The sequence below is a fragment of the Panthera tigris genome, chromosome B1 (assembly GCF_018350195.1).
Source record: "Panthera tigris isolate Pti1 chromosome B1, P.tigris_Pti1_mat1.1, whole genome shotgun sequence".
Classification (NCBI taxonomy): domain Eukaryota; kingdom Metazoa; phylum Chordata; class Mammalia; order Carnivora; family Felidae; genus Panthera; species Panthera tigris.
Window position 1 is genome coordinate 42797359 of NC_056663.1, and position 24700 is coordinate 42822058.

A 24700-nucleotide genomic window follows, 5' to 3' on the forward strand; every position below is an offset into this window, starting at 1 on the left:
TCTCACGGTTTGTGAGTTCAAGGCCAACATTGGGCTCTCCACTTTCAGTGCAGAGCCTGCTAGGGATTCTCTCTCTCTCTCTCCCCCTCTCTCTGTCCTTCATGAATTCTCTCTCTCTCTCTCTCAGAATAAATAAATAAACTTACATATATAAATAAAACCACGATTATAATAATATTATCTGTGGTTGAAAAAGCATAGAAGATACCAGAGAATCCTTTTCTGAAGAGATAAAAGAACTAGAATCTAGTCAGGCTGAAATTAAAAAATCTATAACCTACATACAATCTCAATGGATGCCATGATTGTGAGGGTGGATGAAGCAGAGTAGTGAATCAGTGATATAGAAGATAAAATTATGGAAAATAATGAAGCTGAAAGAAAAGGAATACAAAGGCCAAATATCATGATACAGCAATTAGAGAACTCAGCAACCTATTAAAGAGGAAGGACATTTTGTATCATAGAAGTTCCAGAAGATGAAGAGAGAGAAAAAGGGGCAGAAGGTTTGTTTATGTGAACAAATTATAGCTGAAAACTTCCCTTATCTGGGGAAGGACATAGACATCAAAATCCAAGAACAGAAAACTCACATTAAATTCAACAGAAGCTGGGGCACCTGGGTGGCTCAGTTAGTTAAGTGTCCAACTTTGGCTCAGGTCATGATCTCATGGTCTATGGGTTCAAGCCCCGCATCAGGCTCTGTGCTGACAGCTTGGAGCCTGGAGTCTGTTTTGGATTCTGCGTCTCCCTCTGTCTCTGCCTCTCCCCTGCTCATGCTCTCTCTCTGTCAAAAATGAATAAATGTTAAAATAAATTGAAAAAAATTCAACAGAAGCTGACCATCAGCAAGCCATATCATAGTCAAATTCACAAAATACTCAGACAAGTAAAGAATCCTGAAAGCAACAAGAGAAAAAAAATTCTTAAACTACAAGGGAAGACCAGGTTTACAGCAGATTTATCAACAGAAACTTGGCAGGCCAGAAGGGAGTGGCGGGATATTTTCAATGTGCTAAGTGGGAAAAAAATGCAGCCAAGAATTCTTTATCCAGCAAAGGGGTCGTTCAGAATAGAAGTTTCTCAGACAAACAAAAACTAAGAAACTTTGTGACCACTAACCCAGCCCTGCAAGAAATTTTAATGGGGACTGTTTGAGTGGAGAAAAGACAAAACAAAACAAAAAAGACCAAAAGTAACAAAGATGAGAAAGGACAAGAGAACATCACCAGAAACATCAACCCTACAGGCAACACAATGGCAGTAAATTCATGTCTTTCTATACTTCCTCTAAATGCCAATGGGCTAAACGCTCCAATAAAAAAACATAGGGTATCAGAATGGATAAGAAACAAGACCCATCTCTATATGCTGTTTATAAGAGACTCATTTTAGACCTAAAGACACCTCCAGATTGAAAGTAAGTAGATAGAGAACCATCTATCATGTTAATGGTCATCAAAAAAGGAGCTGGAGTAGCCACACTTATATCAGACAAAATAGACTTTAAAACAAACACTGTAAGAAGAGATGAAGCAGGACATTATATCATAATTAAGGGATCTGTCCATCAAGAAGATCTAACAATTATAAATATTTTTGCCCCCACCTTGAGAGATCCCAAATATAGAAATCAATTATAACAAACATAAAGAAACTCTTTCATAATAATAAAATAATAGTAGGGGGCTTTGACAACCACTCACAGTAATGGGCAGATAATCTAAGCGTATCAACAAGGAAACATTGGATTTGGAAAACACACAGCACCAGATAGACTTAACAGAAATATTGAGAACATTTCATCCTAGACAGCAGAATACACATTCATTTCAAGTGCACATGGAACATTCTCCAGAATAGATCACATACTGGGTCACAAATCAGCTGTCAATAAGTACAAAATGATCAAGATAATACCATGAATATTTTTAGAACAAAACACTATAAAACTTGAAGTCAACCAGAAGAAAAAATTTGGAAAGCCCTCATATACACAGAAGTCAAAGAATATCCTATTAAAGAGTGAATGGGTTAACTAGAAGATTAAAGAGGAAATTAAAAAATACATGGAAGTCATGAAAATGAAAACACAGCAGTCCAAAACCTTTGGGGTAAGCAAAGCAGTCATGAGAAGAAAGTATATTGCAATTCAGACCTGTCTCAAGAAGCAAGAAAGGTCCCAAATACACAACCTAATCTTATACCTGAAGGAGCTAGAAAAGGAGCAGCAAATAAAGCCTAAAGCCAGCAGAAGAAGGGAAATAATAAAGCAGAAATAAATGGTATAGAAACAAATGAACAAAATACCCAGGGAACAATAAAACTAGGAGGTGTTTTTTTTAAAGAATAAACAAGATTGATAACCCCCTAGCCAGCCTTATCAAAAATAAAAAAGAAGGACCCAAATAGATAAAATTATGAATTAAAGAGGATGATTACAAGCAACACCACAGAAATACAATTATAAGAGAATACTTTGAAAAATTATATGCCAACAAACTGGGAAATCTGGAAGAAATGGACAAATTCCTAGAAACTCACAAAGTACCAGCACTGAAACAGGAAGAAATAGAAAATTTGAACAGACACATAACCTGCAAAGAAACTGAATCAGTTATCAAAAATCTCACAACAAACAAGAGTCCTGGACCAGACAGCTTCCTAGGAGAATATGAACATACATTTAAAGGAGAGTTAATACCTATTCTTCTGAAGCAGTTCCAAAATAAATAGAAATGGAAGGAAAACTTCCAAACTTATTCTACGAGGTCAGCATTACCTTGATTCCAAAATCAGACAAAGACCCCACTAAAAAGGAGAATTATAAGCCAATATCCTTGGTGAACCTGGATGAAAAACTTTTCAACAAGATACTAGCAGATCAAATCTAACAGTACTTCAAAAGAATTATTCACCATGATCACGTAGGGCTTATTCCTAGGCTGCAGAGGTGGTACAGGTTTGCAAATCAATCAATAGGATACATCACGTTAATAAAAGAAACGATAAGAACGATATGATCCTCTCAATAGATGCAGAAAAAGCATTTGACAAAATACAGCATCCATTGTAGATAAAACTCCTCAACAACGGAGGTATGGGTGGAACACTCCTCAACATCATAAAGGCCATATACAAAAGACCCACAGCTAATATCACCTTGAATGAGGAAAAACAGGGATCTTTTCTTCTACAGTCAGGATCAAGACAGGGATGTCCAGTCTCACCACTGTTATTTAAGATACTACTGGAATTCTTTGCCTCAGCACTCAGACAACAAAAATAAATAAAAGTCATCCAAATTGGCAAGGAAGAAGTCAAACTTTTACTAATTGTAGATGACATCATACTCTATGTAGAAAACCTGAAAGATTTCAAAAAAAATGTTAGAACTAATACATTAATTCACCAAAGTCACAGGATATATTATCAACCTGCAGTAATGTGTTGCATTTCCATACACCAATAATGAAGCAGCAGAAATAGAAATCAAGGAATTGATCCCATATACAATTGCACAAAAAATAATAATATACCTCGGAATAAACCAAAGAGGTAAAAAGTCCTGCACTCTGAAAACTATACAACAATTATGAAAGGTATTGGGCGTATTGAAGAGGACAAACAAAAAATGGAAAAGTATTCCATGCTCATAGATTGGAAGAACAAACATTGTTAAAATGCCTATACTACCCAAATCAATCTACACATAATGTAATCCCTATCAAAATACCATCTGCATTCTTTGCAGAGCTAAAACCAACAATCCTAAAATTTGTATGGAAACAGAAAAGGCCCCAAATATCCAAAGCAATTCTGAAAAACAAACTGGAGGCATCACAATTCTGGCATCAAGCTATATTACAAAGCTATATTCATCCAGACAGTATGGTACTGCCACAAAAAAACAGACATGTAGATCAATGGAACAGAATTAAAAACTCAGATATGGACCCACAACTATATGGTCAACTCATCTTTGACAAAGCAGGAGAGAATATCCAATGGAAAAAAAGCAGTCTCTTCAACAAATGCTGTTGGGAAAACTGGATGGCAACATGCAAAAGAAAGAAACTGGACCACTTTTTTACACCATACAAAAAATAAATTCAAAATGGATGAAAGACCTAAATGTGAGACAGGAAACCATCAAAATCCTAGAAGATAATACCACCGCAGCAACCTCTTTGACCTTGGCTATAGCAACTTCTACCTAGTCACATCACCAAAGGCAAGGGAAACAAAAGCAAATATCAACTATTGTGACTTCATCAAGATAAAAAACTTCTCCACAGCAAAGGAAAAAATCAAAAAAACTAAAAGGCAGCCTACAGAATCGAGAAAGATATTCAAAATATTCAAAATATTAAAAAATGACATATCTGATAAAGGCTTACTATCCAAAATCTATAAAGAACTTATCAAACTCAATACCCAAAATCAAACAACCCAGTAAAGAAATGGGCAGAAGACAGGAATAGACACTTTTCCAAAGAAGACATCCAGATGGCTAACAGATACATGAAAAGATGTTCAACATCACTCATCATCAGGGAAATACAAAGCAAAACCACAATGAGATGCCACCTCACACCTGTCAGAATGGCTAAAAAACCCCAGATGTTGACAAGGTTGTGGAGAAAGGGAAACCCTCTTGCACTGCTTGTGGAAATGAAAACTGGTGTAGCCACTCTGTAGAACAGTACAGTGGTTCCTCAAAAAACTACAAGTAGAACTACTCAATGATTTAGCAATTGCACTATCAGGTGTTTACCCAAAGGATATAAAAATGCAGATTCGAAGGGGTACATGCATCCCAATGGCTATAGCAACATTATGAACAATAGCCAAGCTATGGAAAGAGCCCAAATGTCCATCAATTGATTAATGGATAAAAAAAGATGGTCTCTCTATATAATGGAGTACTACTCAACCATCAAAAAGAATGAAATCTTGTCATTTGCAACAAGTGGATGGAGCTAGAATGTATTATGCTGAGCAAAATACATCAATCAGAGAAGGACAAATACCATATGATTTTATTCATATGTGGAATTTAAGAAGCAAAACAGATGAGCTCATAGGAAGGAGAGGGAAGAGAAGAGAGAGAAATAAATAGTAGACTATTAACAATAGAGAACAAACTGAGGGTTGATGGAGAGAGGTGGGTGGGAGATGGGCTAGATGGATGAGTATTAAAAAGAGCACTTGTGAACACTGGGTATTCATGTATGTAAGTGATAAATCACTGGATTCTAATCCAATGTTGCACTGTATATTAACTGACTAAAATTTAAATTAAAAAAAAAAAGGCATGTGATGGGGCGCCTGGGTGGCTCAGTCAGTTAAGCTTCTGACTTCAGCTCAGGGCATGATCTCACAGTTTGTGAATTTGAGCCTGGCGTCTGGCTCTGTGCTGATATCTCAGAGCCTGGAGCCTTCTTCGAATTCTGTGTCTCCCTTTTCTCTGTGTCCCTCCCTGGCTCATACTCTGTCTCTCTCTCTCAAAAATAAATAAACATTAGAAAAAGTTTTTAAATGGTATGTGAGAGAGATAAACTCAGGCTGAGAGTACTCATTGGCACATTGATGGTACAGAATAAACAGGACTTTCAGAAACCTTTTTTCCTTGAAACTCTGCATTAATAAATCTATCTATATATAAATCTTATTTTAATTATTTTGACATTTTTAATCTTCTGTAATGTGTGCAAATACATTTTTAATCATAAATAATTTATTTGTTTACCCTTCTATGTTGTTTTTCAGATACATTGCCATTACCAAGGATATATTGCAAATTTTCCAAATTCACTTGCAACACTCAGCATCTGTTCTGGACTCAGGTATAGCATCTTTGACATGGAAAACTAGTGGCTAGCAGACATAAATCTGGGAAGGTAAAGAGGATCCACATTCTGAAAGTTTCCTTTATGATGGCCTCACTTTTTAATATTAATATTAGTAGTTGGACTTTATTTAGTGCCTGTTCAGATGAAATCACACCAGGGAATTCTGACTGCAGGTATTATTTTAAGACACTGTGCAGAAGGGGATAGTTTCCGTAAAAGAAACTTTAGAAATAAATAATATTGTTGCAATGTTAATTGTCTCAAATAGTTATAGGAAATGATATTAACTTGTCATTTAAATAGCTGCATATTATATTTTTTCAGTTTAGGTGTACTCAGTATCAGGCATAAAACAATTAATTAAGAAGGTACCTCAGACGTAAAAGGCAGGAATAAATGATTTTCATCAGTGTTAGTGGCAGGAGAAAGGTATTATCAGAGGAAGACTGGTCCAGAGCAAAGAAAAAAAGACTCTCCCTAACTTCCTTTTGTTTTTGTTTGCCTGATGTCTAGAATTTACTCATGTCATCTCAGAAAAATTGGCATCCATTTAATGTGGCTTTTCATAGATACCCCCTCTTTAGAGGTACACTCTGTATACCTGCTTTCCCTTATTTTAATCTCTGGAAGAAAATGACCTTTATTCCTGTGGAATTCTCAACAAGTGTCTTGATTTTCAACAAATACTCGGCCTTATTTAATAAATCTTGAATGAATATGACTACTATACAGGTAATACAAAATACTTTTAAATATATGTTGTTATTTAATATATGAGCAAAACTAAGGTAGATGTGGTATCTCAGTTACCAATAGTAGACTGAAAAAATAGGAAAATAAAGTGTGTTTATAATGTGCTCCTTAGTATATTTCAAGCTGGAATTTCTATTGATTTCTTTTCTATATTTTCCATGCCTTTGCTGACATGGTTTATTTAGCGAGACATCCTAATACTTCCCTTTAGTTGTTTAGACATGGTTTCTTTTAGCGCTTTGAAATTATATAAATACCTAATTTAAAGTATTGAAATGTAACTTAGATTTAAAGTACTTTTCACATTTTAGATTATAGCTTTGTAGGGTTTTTATGTCATTGATTTCTAAATATTCAGGGGATTCCTTCAGTTTGAAAACATCAGCTATGGAATTGAGCCACTGGAATCTTCAGCAAGATTTGAGCACATAATTTATCAACTGAAAAATGATAATCAAGATATACCACGGCTAGCAGAAAATTACAGCAATATTTGGCAGAAAGACCAATCCTATAAAGATAATTTAAGCTCGCAGGTAATGTGCTAATTCAGATGTTAGGACATACTATGAAACTACTTGTGTAGAATTTTGTTCATTGTGAAAAGGAGCTACTTTTCTGTGGAGTAGAAATATCAAATTTGATATCTTCTTTCTAAATCTTATAATAAGACATCCTTATTCTATCTAAAATATATGACAATTACACAACAATGTATTTCAAGCTTATACTGTATTATGTAACATTTCTTATTTTCTATTTTTATTCAAGCAAAAATACATATTACTGAGTAAAATTTAGAAATAAAGGAAGAATGAAGTCACTATATAAATAAAGTCAATAAAATAAAGTCAAGTTACCACTACCTTGGTAAAATTACTCTTTTATTTTTATATATAGTTTTACATACTACTTGAACATATCTTTCTAAAATAGATCATCATTTGTATATTATTAAGCTCTTAATTTACCTATAGGCTGCATGTAGTGTTGTTTGACAGGTGTTTTTCTTTCATCATTTTGAATGTTTTTTATTTCATTGTCTTATGGACTCCATGATTGCTGATGAAAAATTAGGTGTTATTAATCTTATTGAGGATTCCTTGTACACGATGGGCCCCTTCTCTGTTGTTTCTTTCAAGTTTCTCTCTTTATCTTTTGTTTATTGCACTTTTCTTATGATGAGTAGTTCTTTTTGAATTTATCTGAGTAGTTGTTTTTGAGTTTATCTAAATTGGAGTTCACTAAGCTTCTTTTTTGTGTAAACTAATGTTTTTCCCCTAATTTGGGAAATTTGGGGCCATTAGTTCTTGGGATATTCTTTTGCACTTTTATCTACCTCCTCACCTTCTGATACTCCCATTATGTATATGTTGGTCTGCTTGACAGTACCTCATAGGTCTATTAGATTTTGTTTATTGTGGCCCATTCATGTTTCTTTCTCTTCCTCAGATTGTATAATCTCAATAGATCTGTCTTCAAGTTCCCCAATTCTTTCCTCTCTGCTCATATCTGATGTGAAGCCTCTCTAATGGATATTTTATTTCAATTATTGTATTTTTCAATACCAGATTTTCTATTTGTTTTTTAAAATAACTTTATGCCTTTATTGACATTCCATATTTAGTCAGACATTATTAAAGTATTCTCCTTCAGTATTTATACATAACTTAATACCTAAAGTGTTTCTCTAGTAAGTCCAACATCTAATCTTCCTCAAAGACAGTTTTTATTGTTGACCTTTTGACTGTATATGGGTCATACTCTAGGTCTTTTTCACGTCTCAATTTTTTGAAAACTGAAACTAGTCATTCCAAGTAATATAATGTGATAACTCTGGAAATCACATCCCCCTCCATCAAATATTGTTGCTGATATTCATTGTAGTTGTTTGCTTTGTGAATTTTTTAACTGTTTTTCTAAAGTCTGTATTATGTGTTATGAGTAGCCACTGAAGTTTCTATTCTGTTATCTTATTGGTGGGTTAATGATCACACAGAGTTCTTTAAATGCTTGAAAACAATAAGTCTCCCAGTTTTTGCTGAGAGTCTCTCTGTGCATGTTGGAAAATGCCTTTGTCACTTGGCCAGGCAGTTACAACTGTGCCTTTCATTTCACTTTATCCTTGCACAGAGTCTCAAGATCTCTCAGAAGTGAGAGTTTAGGGTCTTTTCAGGTCTTTCCTAAGTATGTATACAGCCTTGGGCATGTATACACATGTGTGTAGTCTGTTAAATTCCCAGAAATTTGTCATAGCTTTTTAAAGCTGCATGTGGGTATCTTATTCTCCAGCTTTTCCTTTATTGGTCTACTGTTTGCCCCATGGTCATTCACTGTCCCAGACAACTATAAAGTTAAAAAAAATGCTTGTAATTGTTTAAAACAAACCCCTTTGAAAAAAGAGCTTTTCAGACTTTGTAAAATGTAATTTAGTTCAATACAGACAAACTTGAAATAGGTCTTCTAGGAACAAAATAGGTCAGGTGGTGACATTTCTTTGGAAATGAGATTTTGAAGATGTTCCAGCCATATTCTGCATTTTCTGGAGGTTGCCACTCTGCCGGTATTTACTGCAAATGTTGCTATTAGAGTTCAACTAATGGGAGAAAAGACTAGAGCAAATTCAAATCCTCCATATATCACTGTTTTTACCCAGATAAGTTATTTTTATTGAACAAACACTCCCAGAAGGCTGCAGGCTATTTGTTAATTTCTAGAGATCTGAAAAAGTTGACTCTAACAATTTTAGCCAGTTCTCTTATTGGTTTTATGTAGGGGATAATTTCTGGAGTATCTCACCCTGATTTTAATTGATGTCTTTTCATTTCTTGAATTTTATATACCATGTGTTTATTATCTTTTAATGTAACATATTTTTAAATTTCCCTTGTTACTCCTCCAGTGAACCATGGGAAATTTAGAAGTGTGCATAATTGGACATTTCTAGATATCTTTCTTGGTACTTATTTCTAATCTATCATGTTCAGATAGTGCATTTGACTTTAGTATATATGTTTCTGTATATATTCTGCAGTTGTTTTCTGTAGTGTTTTACAGATGTTAATTATGTCAAATTGTTTGTATTCTTCAAAACTTCTGTTTTTCACATTTTTTTTCCTGTAGGGGTTTTGTACTTCATGTCTGCTGTCCCAGCATCCTTCTTTGGGGCATTTTTGAGCTTTGTTCTGCATTTTTCATTTATAAGTGACTTGTCATTTTTTTTTTAGAAAGAAAGAGAGCATGTGTTCATGTGCACAAGTGGGGGAGGGACATAGGGTGAGGGAGAGAATCTTAAGCAGACTTTATGTCCAGCATGGAGCCCTACGTGGAGCTTGATCTCATGATCATGAGATCATGACCTGAGCTGAAATCAAGAGTTGGATGCTTAACTGATTGACCCACCCAGGCACCACTGATATGTCATTAATTAGACTAAATATTCTTTAAAGTAATAGAAGATATGTCTGCCAAACTTTCACTAGACAATCATTGATTTTATCTAGAAGTCAGTGAGAAAATTATAAAAATGTTTTCCCCCCTCTGAGAAGCAAACAGGCAACCTCTTTCTCTTTTTTAGATCATTTCTATTTGCAAAGTTACAAATACTGACTTATCAAGATACAACTCAAAGGAACTCAATGATAAAATAAAATGTGCATAAACACATGTAGATAGGGACAACCAACTACTTTCCATATTAGGTGGCTGTTGTAGAAATATTTGGTGCTGAAATTACATATCTCACATTGCATTATTTAAGATTTTCCATCAGTGCCTTTAACATATTAGCCAGAGTTACTTTAAATATTCCTTCTGATAGTTCCAACATCTGTGTCTGTGTCTGTGTAAGTCTCATGGTAGCTATAGTTTCTATATTGCATTTTCTTCTTGCCTGTCTGTATCCCTTCTCTATCTTTTGTGAAATGTAAACATGTTACATAAGTCAGTAGGCAGTAGATATTGAATTAAATATTAATTTTAGCCTTGGAAATGAGCGTATCTTTCTGCTAGGTCTTTAGCTCAAAAGTTTGTGTTAATATAGTCAGAATATACATCTGTTAGTGTGTGTTTTTGCTATTGCTACCTTTAGTATACCTACCAGAGGTTTCATATTTCTTTTAGTGATATATTTTGTTTAAGGTGAATGGTAATTTGTTAGAGTAATGGTTGTTCTGTTTAGCTTTACATTTCTACACTGGACTTTGTTTTGCGTCTTTAGATAAAATGTCTCTTCCTGATCTTCTTGCTCTTTCTCCTGTACTTTTTTGACACATTTTAGCACAGGTCATGGATTTGGCATGGAGCAGAGAACAGGGGAATTCTCTGATGTTTGGATTAAGGCTAAATATAAGGGAGGCACTATGAACCTGGATTTTGGGGAAAGATCAGTGATTATCACAGGTTAGGAATAAATGGGAAGTTGGAAGTGGGTGTAACTTTAAAGAGATATGAAAGGAAGATTTTTGCAATAATGGAATGTATCCGTGTCTTGATTGCAATGGTGTTTACATAAATGCACACATTACAGAATAACATAGAAATATACACATATACATCGTACAGAGTCAGCTTCCTGGCTTTGATAATGTACTACAGCTTTTTGTAAGATATAACCATTGGAGTAACTGGATTAATGGTACATGAGATTCTTGATCTGCTTTGCAATAAGTAGTTTTTAAAAAAAATTAATAAAATTAAATAATCTCTTAGTGAGTTAATGAGTTTTGAAGCTCATTTTATTGAAGGTGACTTATCTGACATTACAGTGAATATTATTTAATTTCATTTATAAATTTAAATACTAAAGAGTGAGAAGAAGAATGTAAATTTGAAAGGGAAAAATGTCAGGGTAACAACAGTGTCATAATTTTGGCTCAGGTCACGATCTCATGGTTCATGAGTTCAAACCCCACATTGGGCTCCATGGTAACAGCATGGAGTCTGTTTGGGATTCCCTCTTTGGTCCTCTCTTGCACACACATACACACACACACACACACATACACCTCTCTCTCTCTCTCTCTCTCTCTCTCAAAATAAATAAACTTAAAAAAATTATGGTATTTAGTAAAAAGTCAGTTGAAGGTGTTATCAATTTCAAGTGTATAAACCATAAAATGTAACCTTGAACAAAATCATAAGCAATGTAATTAAAATATTAAGAATATACTGAAAAAATTTTCTAAAAATATCAGACACATTATAGGGAGATATGGCTAAGAAATTAAAGTCCATGAGTATTTTTCAAGAAAAATTATTTATGCTATTTTTAATCAAAGAAAACCTAGAAATGTTTTGGCTTCATGTAGTCAGATGTATATAAGAAGAAATCTAGTTTTAGAAATAACTTTTGAGTAGAAATATTTTAGGTCTACCAAAGTGATGAAATAGAACTAAAAATCAATTTCAGTAATTATATAATTTAGTTTTAGTGAACTCTTATCCCACTCCATATTATTCCAGTTAGAACAATAAATTATATGATCACCATTGTTATAAGACTAGTTAGTGCTGAAAATTTGCAGAGAAATTATAAAAGAGGGTTAGGAGGCCAAACTCATGTATTTCAGCATTATATGAGAGAAAATAAGAAATAAGAGCACTTTCATTTCTACAAAATTGCATATATGCATGTAATCAGACAGACAGGTAATGACAAAAATAGGTAATATGATACAGGCATACTTTACTTCCCTATGGGAATTTAAACAAACTAATTTAAATCTAGGCTCTACCCATTAAGTCCAGTTAGTTTGCTCATTTATTCATTTAACCTATGCTATTTTATGACAGACCCAATTGTTGTACCTTGTTACTCTTGTATTTAGTGATCAAGTAAATACTCTTGTATTTGGTGATCAAGTAAATACTCTTGTATTTAGTGTATTTAATTGGATCAAGGAAGAAATTTTGTGAGTTTTTTTTTTAAATTTCTATATGTAAAATGGAATTTCAATGTGTTAGAAATACAGCTTGTATAAAAATTAGATTTAAAGTGCTAAGTGATGATATAATAAATTGATGAGTTTTAGCTGACTGACCTGGCACAATCAAGAATTATTACATCATACCAAATGGGGCATACAGCTTATGCTCTGAGACTGCAGAATTATTTCTGATATTGCGCACTTTGTTCTTTCCTGTGTACACATATAGTTAATAGTACAAGGAATACTATTTACCCAAATTTATGTGTTGTCAATGAATTCTCAAATATTCCCTATACTGAATGAATGAAAGATTTCTAGTGCACCACAGTTGGTGCTGCCATAGTCTTTAGGAGGACAGTTCGTGAAAAATTTTCAAGTGTGAACTGGTAATGTAGATTTGTCACGAGATGAAGACAACAGAATATATATCTTTATATTCACTTTCTTTCTCATTCAGTATTAATAGAGATAACTTAAACTCTTACATTACTCCAGCAAGCTCACTGGAACTCTCTTAAACCTAGAATACATTTTCAAATGAAATTTTCTGATTTGTAATTAATTTTTATATTTAAGTCCTCATGAAGGTTTTATATGTTGTTATTTTTCCTTATTTACATGTCGGCATTTTCACTTTAACAAATTCAGTACATGTTAACATTCTTAAATCCTTTTTTCTTCAGAAAACAGCTCTTCCAAAACTATTACCCCAATACCTAGAAATTCACATTATAGTGGAAAAAGATTTGGTAAGTCAAACTTTTCCCTCCCCCCACCTCATTCCCTCTTTCTCTCTTTTTCTCTTTCTTTCTTTGAACTTAATGAAAATATTTTATCTTAATTTTGAAGACATATGTAATTTTTAAATTATTGAAAAGTAAAGATATTTTATTTTAGGTGTTACTCAGTTATGATGAAAAATCCAAACTAGCCTAGAGTGCCCTCCAGTATCTACCCTTTCCCTATCCTAAGTTTAGCCCAGTCTCTCCTTGACCTCACTTTCTAACAGCCTTGATTTTTCCTTACCTGCTCTAACATCTCTCGTTACATTTTTTGAGCATATCAAATATTTAACATCTTACCAATTCACTTATTTTTTCTAACTTTATTGAGGAATAATTAATAGAATTGTATATATTTAAAGTGCAAAATGTGATAATTTGATATACATTGTGGATTCATTACCAAGATTAAGATAATCAACACATCCATTACTTCACATAGTTAACTCGTTTTTCTTCTCTTTGCGTGTGTGTGTGTGTGTGCCCAAGTGTGTGTGGTAATAACACTTACTCTCAGCAACTTTCAAGTATACAATACCATATTATGAACTCTAGTCACCATGCCTGTGCATTAGATCTTCAGAATTTATCCTTTTTTATGACTGAAAGTGTGTTACTCTTTGACCTATATCTCTCCATTTTCTCCTTCCACCAGCCACAGCAACCACCATTCTATTTTCTTTTCTTTTTTTAATTTTTTTATTTTTACATATAATTGATACAATACAGCTTTTGTCTTTTGCTGGCTTATTTCATTTAGTGTAATGCACTCCATGTTCATCAAGTTGTTGCAAATAGGATATTTCCTTCATTTTTTATGACTAATATTCCATTGCATGTGTGTATATACATATACATATACATATACATATACATATACATATACACATACATATACATATACATATACATGCCACACTTTTTTATTCATTAATCTGTTGATGGGCACTTAGGTAGCTTCCATATCTAGTCTGTTATGAATAGTGCTACATTAAACATGGGAGTACAGATATCTCTTCGATCTTGTTTCTTTAGTATATTTACCCTGAAATGGAATTGCTAGATATGTGGTAGTTTTATTTTTAACTGTTGAAGGAACCATCATACTGTTTTCCATAATGGCTGTACCAATTTGCATTCTCACCAACAGTGTATAAGGATTTACTTTTCTTCACATCTTTTCCAACATTTGAAATCTCTTGTCTTTTAGATAATAGACATTCTAACAAGTGTATGGTGATATCTCACTGAGGTTTTGATTTGCATTTATTTGCCTGATGATCAGTGATGTTGATCACCTTTTCATGCACCTGTTGATCATGTGTATGTCTTCTTTAGAAAAATATCCATTTGGTAGACAAAATTTCTTTTGAATACCTACCTAAGAGTGAAATTTTTTGTAGCATTAGTATATGTTACCTTTAAGAGATGTTGATTGAATATAGCAATTTGTTTTCCCGTCAACAAAGTATGAAAGATCCAAGATACCCCCCCCCCAAATAAAGGTTCAAGGGTTCCATATCTCCACAAACAATTGGTATTGATAGTCTTTAAATTTTAGCCATTCTGGTGTATGTAAAATGAGATCATATTGTGGTTTTTATTAGCATTTACCTGATGACTAATGAGTTTGAATACATTTGATATTGTTGTAGACTATTTGGATATTCTCTCTTTTTAAAATTTTTTAATGTTTATTTATTTTTGAGAGAGAGAGAGAAAGAGGGACAGAGCAAGAGTGGGAGAGAAGCAGAGAGAGAGGGAAACACAGTCTGAAGCAGGTTCCTGGCTCTGAGCTGTCATCACGGAGCCCAATGCAGGGCTCAAACTCGTGAACAGTGAGATCATGACCTGAGCCCAAGTCGGACGCTCAACTGACTGAGCCACCCAGGTGCCCCTGGATATTCTCTTTAAGAGAAAATATACAAGTGTTTCCCATTTTAATATTTTTATTAATGCTTTGTGGAGTTTTATATATTTTGAATGTGAATCTTTTGTCAGATGGCTATATTGGGGATATCTTCTCCCAATTTGAGGCTTGTTTTTTCTTTCCCTTAGTGGTGTCTTTTGATGGACATATTTTTTAATGATAAAGCATTTAAGTCCAATATATGATTTTTATCATTATTTTATTTTTTCCATTTAAGAAATATTTTCTTACTCCGAAGACACAAATATTTTTACTTTTGTTTTGGAATTTAATTTTCTTTATCTTTTCACATAGAGTTTTATGCTTTCCTCTAATTGATAAAAATGTGTGGTGTGAGGTAAGAGTTAAGGTTTATTTTTTTCATATCCATCAGACAGACATAACCAGCAACGAAATTTAATCAGTGATCAAAAATCTCCTAACATATAAAACTCCAGAGCCAAATGGTTTCCCAGGGGCATTCTACCAAACATTTAAAGAAGAGTTAATATCTATTCTTCTTAAACTGTTTTAAAAAAGTAGAAATGGGAGGAAAACTTCCAAATTCATCCTATGAGGCCAGCATTACCTTGATCCCAAAACCAACAAAGACTATACTAAAAAGAAGAATTATACACCAATATCCCTAATGAACATGGTGAAAAAATTCTCAACATACTAGAAAATGGAAACCAACATTGCATTAAAAGAATCATTAACTACAGTCAAGTGGGATTTATTTCTGGGGTGCAAGGGTGGTTCAGTATTCTTAAATCAATCAACATGATGTACCACATTAATAAAAGAAAGGGTAAGAACCGTATGATTTTGTCAATAGATGAAAAAAAGTCATTTGACAAGGTATGGCATTCATTCTTGACAAAAACCCTCAACAAAGTAATGATAGATGGAACATACCTCAATATTAGAAAGACCATATACAAAACACCCACAGCTAGTATAATCCTCAATGTGGAAAAGCTGAGACCCTTTCCCTTAGGAAAAAGTCAAGGATGTCCACTCTCATTACTATGTTAAATAGTAATGAATATCTTAGCTTCAGAAATCAGAAAACAGAAAGAAATAAAAAGCATACAAATCAGCAAGGAAGAAGTCAAACTTTCACTATTTTCAGATGATGTGACACTCTATGTAGAAAACCCACAAGACTCCACCAAAAAATTGCTAGAACTGATACACTATTTCAGTAAAGTCACAGGATACAAAATCAATGTACAGAAATCTGTTGCATCCACACCAATAATGAAGCGGCAGAAAGAGAAATCAAGGAATTGATCCCATTTACAACTGCACCAAAAGCAATAAAATACCTAGGAATAAATCTAACCAAAGATGTAAATGATTTGTACTCTGAAAACTATCGGACACTTATGACAAAAATGGGAAGAGGACACAACGAAATGGAAAAAAATTCCATGCTCATGGATTGGAAGAACAAATATTGTTAAAATGTTTATACTACTTAAAGCAATCTGCACATTTAATGCAATCCCTATCAAAATACCACAAGTGTTTTTCACAGAGCTAGAACAAATAATCCTAAAATTTGTATGGAACCACAAAAGACCATGAAGAGCCAAAGCAATCTTGAAAAAGAAAAAGCAAAGCTGGAGGCATCATAATTCTGGACTTTGAGCTATATTACAAAACTGTAGTGATGCAGACAATATGGTACTGGCACAAAAACAGGTAGTTAGGTCAATGGAATGTAATAGAAGACCCAGAAATGGATCCATAACTATATGGTCAACTTACACTTGAAAAAGCAGGGAAGACTATCCAGTGGACAAAAGAGTCTCTTCAACAAATGGTGTTGGAAAAACTGGACAGCAACATGCAAAAGAATGAAACGGGACTGCTTTCTTACACCATACACAGAAATAAATTCAAAATGGATGACAAACCTAAATGTGAGACAGGAAACTATCAAAATCTTAGAGGAGCATACAGAGACCTACCCCTTTGACATTGGCCATAGCAACTTCTTACTAGATATGTCTCTAGAGGCAAGAGAAACAAAGAACATGAACTACTGGGACTTCAGCAAGATAAAAAGCTTCTGCACAGTGGAAGAAACAATCAACAAAAGTCAATCTATGGGATTGGAGAAGATACTTGCAAATAACATATCTGATAAAGGGTTAGTATCCAAAATATATAAATAACTTATCAAACTGAACACCCCAAAGTCAAATAATCCAGTGAAGAAATGAGCAGAAGACATGAATAGAAACGTTTCCAAAGAAGACATCCAGATGGCTAACAGACACATGAAAAGATGCTCAATATCACTCATCATCAGGGAAATACAAAGCAAAACCACAATGAGATACCACCTCATGGAACAGCTAAATATATTCCGTGATTACTTATGTTTATTCCCTAACATTATTTTCTTATCTTCTGTCTGTTATTTCCTCCCTTTCAATTTCTTTGGTTTGGATAAGATAATTGATTTTATGCATTTTTTATTTTCTAATGTATTTATGCTTAACAGTCTATCTCTTGTCAAAGAGTTACTATCTAATACAAGGGTTTATGTTTGTTACTAGCAACACAAATTTTGATAAGTCTGACTTCTTTGAACATTTCAGTTTTTCTAAATTATGTCTAAGTCATTTGTGTGTGTGTGTGTGTGTGTGTGTGTGTGTGAGTGTGACCCCTGGGAATTTAAATTGTATTGGTTCAATTCAAAATATTTGGGGATTTTCAAGTTGTATTTTAGTTGCTCATATCAGTTTTATTCCATAGTGGTAAAAAAAGCATGATCTGAATGATGTGAAACCTTGGAAATGTGTTGTGACTTCTTTTATGGCCCAGTATATGGTCAGTTTTGTAAATGGTCCACATGCATTTTAAAAAGATTTATTATATTCTACCTTTTTTTTTTAACTTTTATTTATTATTGAGAGACAGAGAGAGTCAGAGCATGAGCATGGGAGGGGCAGAGAGAGAGGGAGACACAGAATCTGAAGCAGGCTCCAGGCTCTGAGCTGTCAGCACAGAGCCCGACGCGGGGCTCTAACCCACAAACTGTGAGGTCATGACCTGAGCTGACTGAGAGATCATGACCTGAGCTGAAGTCAGACGCTTAACCGACTGAGCCACCCAGGCGCCCCTATTCTGCCCTTTTTGAATGGAGTTATGTCTGTATATTAATGAGTCAAACATTTTAACTGTATTGCTCAGACCTTCTAAGTTTACTAAGTTTTTGCCCTCTTTTCCTATCAGTTACTGAGAGAGTTGCGTTAATATCTTGAACTATTATTGTGGGTTTTTTAAATTCTTGTTTTAATTGTGTCCATTTTGTTTTCCATATTTTGATGATGTGTATTATTTCCTACTAATTAAGCATTGATATGCCTTCCTCATATATTGAGAATTTTTACCTTGTGAAATAAACCTTTGGGGCTAGCTCTATCTTCCAAAATGTCATGACATTGAGTATATGAAATTATACCTCTACTCTGATGATCTTGAGTATTCTCATATTGTCATAAATAAGGATTTTTTTATTTGTGTGTTGTATAGGAATACATTTCATATGTATAATACTTCTCTAATGCTGTGTTTTTTCTATTATAAGGAAATTTTTTTTTACCAGAATATGTTTAACTTCTAATTCATGAAATGGAAATATATAATTAATTTTACATTATTTCTGTATTAATGCTTATAACAAGCACATCCATTTCAATAACTACCAAAATTTTGAGTAAACAAGTTATGCAGAGTTCTAAGATTTGGTAGGAGTCCATTTTTTCAATTTGTACAATTAACAACTTTTGCAGAGGTACTAAGCATTTTCCAAAACATGACTGCAAAGAACACATTAATTAAGTTCTCAAATAAATACAAGTTTATGTCCTCTCAAGAATTTACCATTTCACAGGACAGTTTGTTTCTTTTCTCCTTTCCTTTACATAATTTCATTGTATTCATTATCAAAGTTTTTGAATCCTTTATTCCACATAATGTTTAATTTTTATAATTGTCATTTTTGTTTTTTTGTTCTATAGATATATTTGAGCCTTTTATTTTGTTTATTGATTTGATATTTTTAACCAACCATGTGATGGGAGATTTTGTGTTTCCCTCTGTGTCTAGCTGAAAAAATCCCATTAAACTAAGGAGGAATCTCTGAAGTTATTTTGGGACCTCTTGATGATTTCAATTGTTTCTGCTTGAGAGTTTCTTTAAAATATTAACAAATGAGAATCTATTTTAAAAGCCTATGATTTTTTATTGTTGCTTCTTTTATGATGTCATCATCATTATAGTAGTATGTGTTATATTGTTTGACAAATCCTATGATTTACCTGCCTGTTATGAGCAAGATATATTCACCATCAAAAGAGAAATTATTATCACTCACATTTTAAAAGAATAATTTAAAAATTGTTTTTCAGTATGATTATATGGGATCAGAAATGATGGCTGTAACACAGAAAATTATCCAGATTACTGGCCTTGTCAACACTGTAAGTTTTAAGTTTTTTACATTTATAGTTTTATGAAAAATCATTGAAACCGGTTTCTATTTTACCATGACAAATCAATGACTTAAAAATGTTCAATAATCTAAATAATAAACTGAATATATTCCTTATGTTATATCGTTTTGATTTAATAATTAATGTTATTTTAACAAGTATGCCATAAATCTTATTTTAGATGTTTACTCAGTTCAAATTGACTGTAATGCTGTCCTCCTTGGAATTGTGGTCAGATAAAAACAAAATTTCTACCAGCGGGGATGCTGATGATTTATTACAAAGATTTTTTGTATGGAAACGGGACTATCTTATCCTACGGCCCCATGACGTAGCATTCTTACTTATGTAAGCACAATGTTCTACGTTAAAAAAGAGATATGCATAAATAATATAATTAATTTGATAATTAATGCATTTACTGTGTTCTTCAACTTTCTGTAGGCCTCTGAAAATGTTAAACATTTTCATATATAGCTATTGCCATAGATGTTATAGTATAGTTGAAAAGATGATAAAAATAAAAACAACATAAGTAACATATATCACATATATCACAATATATTTTGGAATATAATTTATATAAAAAGACTTGACTTTCATAACTACAGAATACATTACTTATGTTATGTACATATGTTATACTACATACTTTACTACTATATATGTTTACTAAAGAGTACATGTAAACCTTAGCTTATTAATAATGTTAAAATTGTCACTATTCAGTTAATATTATCTATAATATGTTAATACATTTCATGTCTACTGCTTGACTAAAAAGAATTTTTTTGATAATATTTAATTTAAGAAAATGCTTACATTTAGGACAGACAAAACTTCTTATTCCACAGATTAAAAATCCTTTTTGTTTGGGGTGCCTGGGTGGCTCAGTTGGTTAGACCTCTGACTTTGATTTTGACTCAGGCCGTGATCCAGACCCATGTCAGGCTTTGCAATGACAGCATGGGGCTTACTTGGGATTCTCTCTCTCCCCCTTTCTGCTTCTCCTCCATGCGTGCACATGCTCTCTTTCTCTGAAAATAAATAAACTTAAAAAAAATAAAAATATAAAAAAACTTTTTTGACTTTTAGTGATCAAAAGAATGCATGCAGAATAAGGGAAACTGAGGAGAATTCATGATAGTCAAATTATTTCAAGTCTAAGAGGTGATGAGAGAAAATTGCTACTAAAGTGAATCATAATTTTCAATGAGCATTTTGTATAATATTTTAGATATTATCCAGGTCAAAAATTTGTATATTTGAAAATCATTGTAAATTTTATGGAAGATTTAGCTTAATAAATAAAGTAGTAAATTGCTCTGAATAACTATGGTAATAAAAAGTTTATACTATAATGATGTAGTTACAGGAAACATCCTACATATTTGGGAGCAACATTTTCTGGCACAATATGCAATAAAAGCCATAATGCAGACATTGCTATGGTATGTAATCTTTATCCTTCTTTACTATTTTTTTCTAATCTGTATATTGCATTTTATATTATTTAATATAGCTAAATAGTGTATAATAAAAGTAGTGTACAATAAGGCATTTTTCTCTCTATGTGTATTTATTATTTTGTTTGGACAAAAATATTTTAATCTTAGAACATAATATGAACATACATTAAAATACTCATTCACTGAATAGGAATAATGACTATTACGACAGTTATATCAGAATTTCTAAGGATGTAAAACAGTAAGCAAAGTTAAATCCTCCTGTATGTCTACTTTAAATTCAAGAAATAGCAAAAATCATGAATTTGTCCTTGCCATTTTATGTGTTATTATGCTATTGTTACAAAAGTATGGGTCCATTTACTACATGTTGTTCTGCATTGTTCTTATTTTATGAATCATTTCAGAACTATTTTGAACAGCTTTTTAAAAGACATATACATGTTGATTCATATAGCTCCACTTTTCTTTTTAAATTTGTATCTTAATAAGTAATACACATTCACGTGTTACAAATACAAATGACTTTTGGGGCACCTGGGTGGCTCAGTCAGTTGGGCGATCGACTTCAGCTCAGGTTATGATCTCACCATACCCAAGTTCAAGCCCCGCATCAAGCTCTGTGCTGACAGCTTAGAGCCTGGAGCCTGCTTCAGATTCTGTGTCTCCCTCTCTCTCTGCCCTTCCTCCCACTTGTGCTCTCTTTCTCTCAAAAATAAATAAACAATAAAAGTGTTTTTAAAAAATTTAAAAAAACAAGTGATTTTACAGGACTAATACTGAAAAAACGAAATCAGTCCCTTACATAAACTACGCCTGCATTTTTTTTTTAATTTTTCCTCCTGACTTATACTTTTATATTCATCTCCTTGTAAATAAAAGTTTTATTGGAGTATATTACATATAAAGAACATTGCAAAAATCATAAATATCTAGCACAATTAATATTGACCAGGTTAATACATAGCCATAAATATCATGGAGATCAAGAAATAGTGTATTTCACCACTTCATAAGACCCCTATAAATCATATACCTCCTTCCACTTACTATCCATATCAAAGAAAAACACTTTTTGACACTTATCACCATTGGTTAAGTTGGCCTCTTTTTGAGCTTTATGTAAATGAAATAATACACAGTATATTCTTGTATCTGCCAATTATTTGTTCAAAATTATGTCTGTGGAATTTACCCATGCTTATATGTGTAAGAATAATTGATTCATTTTTACTCTATATTTTTAAATAAAATGCCCTTGAAATTTCTTGAGTCTTCAAATTTAGACGTCCATTGACTTACTATCAGTGAAGTCAGAATTTAGGATCCTAATAGCTCATAATACTGACTTGCCACCTCTTCCATTCTTCCTCTATAATAATATAGCTTATTAGAATTTTGTTTTATTCTCAGATGAGCCAAATAATGAAATAAAATTAAATTGCCTTCATTGCTTAGCTTTTGTTTCTTCCCAAATTTGTAACTGCATAATATTGCCTTTGCCCAAATTCTTTAATAAAATTAAAAATTGCCTCTACTTTTTTTACATGTTTCAAAAAGTCCTCTTTGGAGCTCTGGGGATGTTTCTTTTTTTCCCCCAATCTCTATTAAACTTCTTGCATAGGGGTTGTTTACAAATTTTCTACCATTTCTCCTTTGGAACGTGTATTCTTTTTTCATGACTTGCTTACTCATTTTAGTAGAATATATGCTCTTATAATTTACTAAAAAATAGATGTGTAGCAAATTGTTTGAGAGTGACATGATTGAAAATACATTTAATTATTTCAAAGATTGGTTAATTTTACTTTCATATATATATATATATATATATATGTGTGTATGTATATATATATATATGTTTTTTTTATTTTGAGAAAGAGAGAATGAGTGGGGGAGGGGCAGAGAGAGAGGGAGAGAGAGAACCCCAAACAGTTTCCATATTCAGCATGGAGCCTGATGTGGGGCTTGAGCCTATGACCCTGAGATCATGACTTGAACCAAAATCAGTCTGATGCTTACCTGACTGAGCCACCCAGACACCCTATGGTTAATTTTCCTTTTAAAATAATTGTACCTTGGAATTTTAAAGGATTTTTTCCTTGTCTTTTACCATTTCTTTAGAAATTTAATGCTATTTTTATTCTCATTCATTTGTGTGTCTTGCTTATTTTATGTATGGAAACATTTAAGACTTTTTAAAATCCTTGTATGTTGTCTTTCATCATCCAATATGCTGGTTATATTAAAGTCCTTTCAATCTGGATACTAATTTACTTCTGATTTGAGAAATTTTACTATATTTTATTTGATCATTTTTTCCCCTTTTCTCTATGGAACTTTGTTAATTATATATTAGAGCATTTTGACTCATTATATAATTTATTTTATCTTATTTAAGTTTGTTCTTTTACTTCTACATTCCCTAATATTTTTTGATATTTATACTTTGGATCAGTCACTCATCTAAGTGTTCTCAGATCCATCTCATGATAATCCTCTGCTCTGATCTATCTCATAGGGTACTACATATATATATTCCCTGGGCTTCTTTGCCTTCATGCTTTTGGGTATATTCAGCAAGTGTGGATGATTAGATGGAGGCAGGGAAATGTCTTAGTATGTCTACATACTGACCCTGCTTGGAGAAATGTCTCAGAACTATTGCTTTCTGTTCTGAAACTCCTCGTCCTTCTGTCATGTGGCTCCTATTGAGTAGCACATGTTTATGGATTCTAAGAATGGATCTTCATTTATACATCCTGTTCTGGTGTTGGTAGCAACATTTTGCTTTTCTATTCTCAGAATTGCCTCATCATCCTCTGTTGGTTTATCAATAATTTATCTGTTATATGTTAACCAGCTGCTTTTTTTCCCCAGTTGCTTTTATAAAATTCTTTCTTCTTGGATCCTATAGTGGCTTTAAAATCGTCTCCTTTTTTTGGTAACCACTAGGCAAGTATAACTGAGAATCATTTACCCAATTAATTGTTCATGTTGCAGAATTACAGACAAGTGGGGGTGGGTACCTGGGTGGCTCAGTCAGGTAAGCATCTTCAGTAAGCTGAGCCGACTTCAGCTCAAGTCATGATCTCACGGTTTGTAAGTTCACGCCCTGCATCAGGCTCTGTGCTGACAGCTCGGAGCTTGGAGCCTGCTTTGGATTCTGTGTGTCCTCTCTCTCTGCCCCTCCCCTGCTTGCACTCTGTCTGTCTGTCTGTCTCTCTGTGTGTCTCTCAAAAACAAATAAACATAAGAAAATAATTAGAATAAAGACAAGCGGGGACCAAATCTGTTATTTTATAATTAGCACATTAATTGGAAGGAGACCTTAGACTTGGGATTGTAACAATGGATGAACCCAAGATGAACCTGATCATTTTATTTAAAAAATTTTTTTTAAATATATTTTTTAAGTTTATTTATTCTGAGAGAGTGAGAGAGCATGTGCAAGCACACAAAAGAGGCAGAGAGAGGGGGGAAAAAGA

The 24700-nt window shown here is 33.1% G+C and overlaps 1 protein-coding gene across 8 annotated transcripts in view; it reads left to right on the forward strand.

Annotated features, from left to right (window-relative positions):
* The window catches only part of LOC102969439 (disintegrin and metalloproteinase domain-containing protein 18), a 142277-nt gene that overhangs the window by 15817 nt on the left and 101760 nt on the right, over positions 1-24700 (forward strand). For 6 of the 8 annotated variants that reach the window (XM_042983400.1, XM_042983399.1, XM_042983398.1 and 3 more), the window contains exons 5-10: positions 5773-5849; positions 6967-7144; positions 13222-13287; positions 19660-19731; positions 19925-20091; positions 21113-21194. In XM_042983400.1, coding sequence (XP_042839334.1) covers positions 5773-5849; positions 6967-7144; positions 13222-13287; positions 19660-19731; positions 19925-20091; positions 21113-21194 — 642 coding nt within the window. The remainder of the gene's footprint in view (positions 1-5772; positions 5850-6966; positions 7145-13221; positions 13288-19659; positions 19732-19924; positions 20092-21112; positions 21195-24700) is intronic. The other 2 variants (XM_042983396.1, XM_042983394.1) reach the window with 2 other exon arrangements.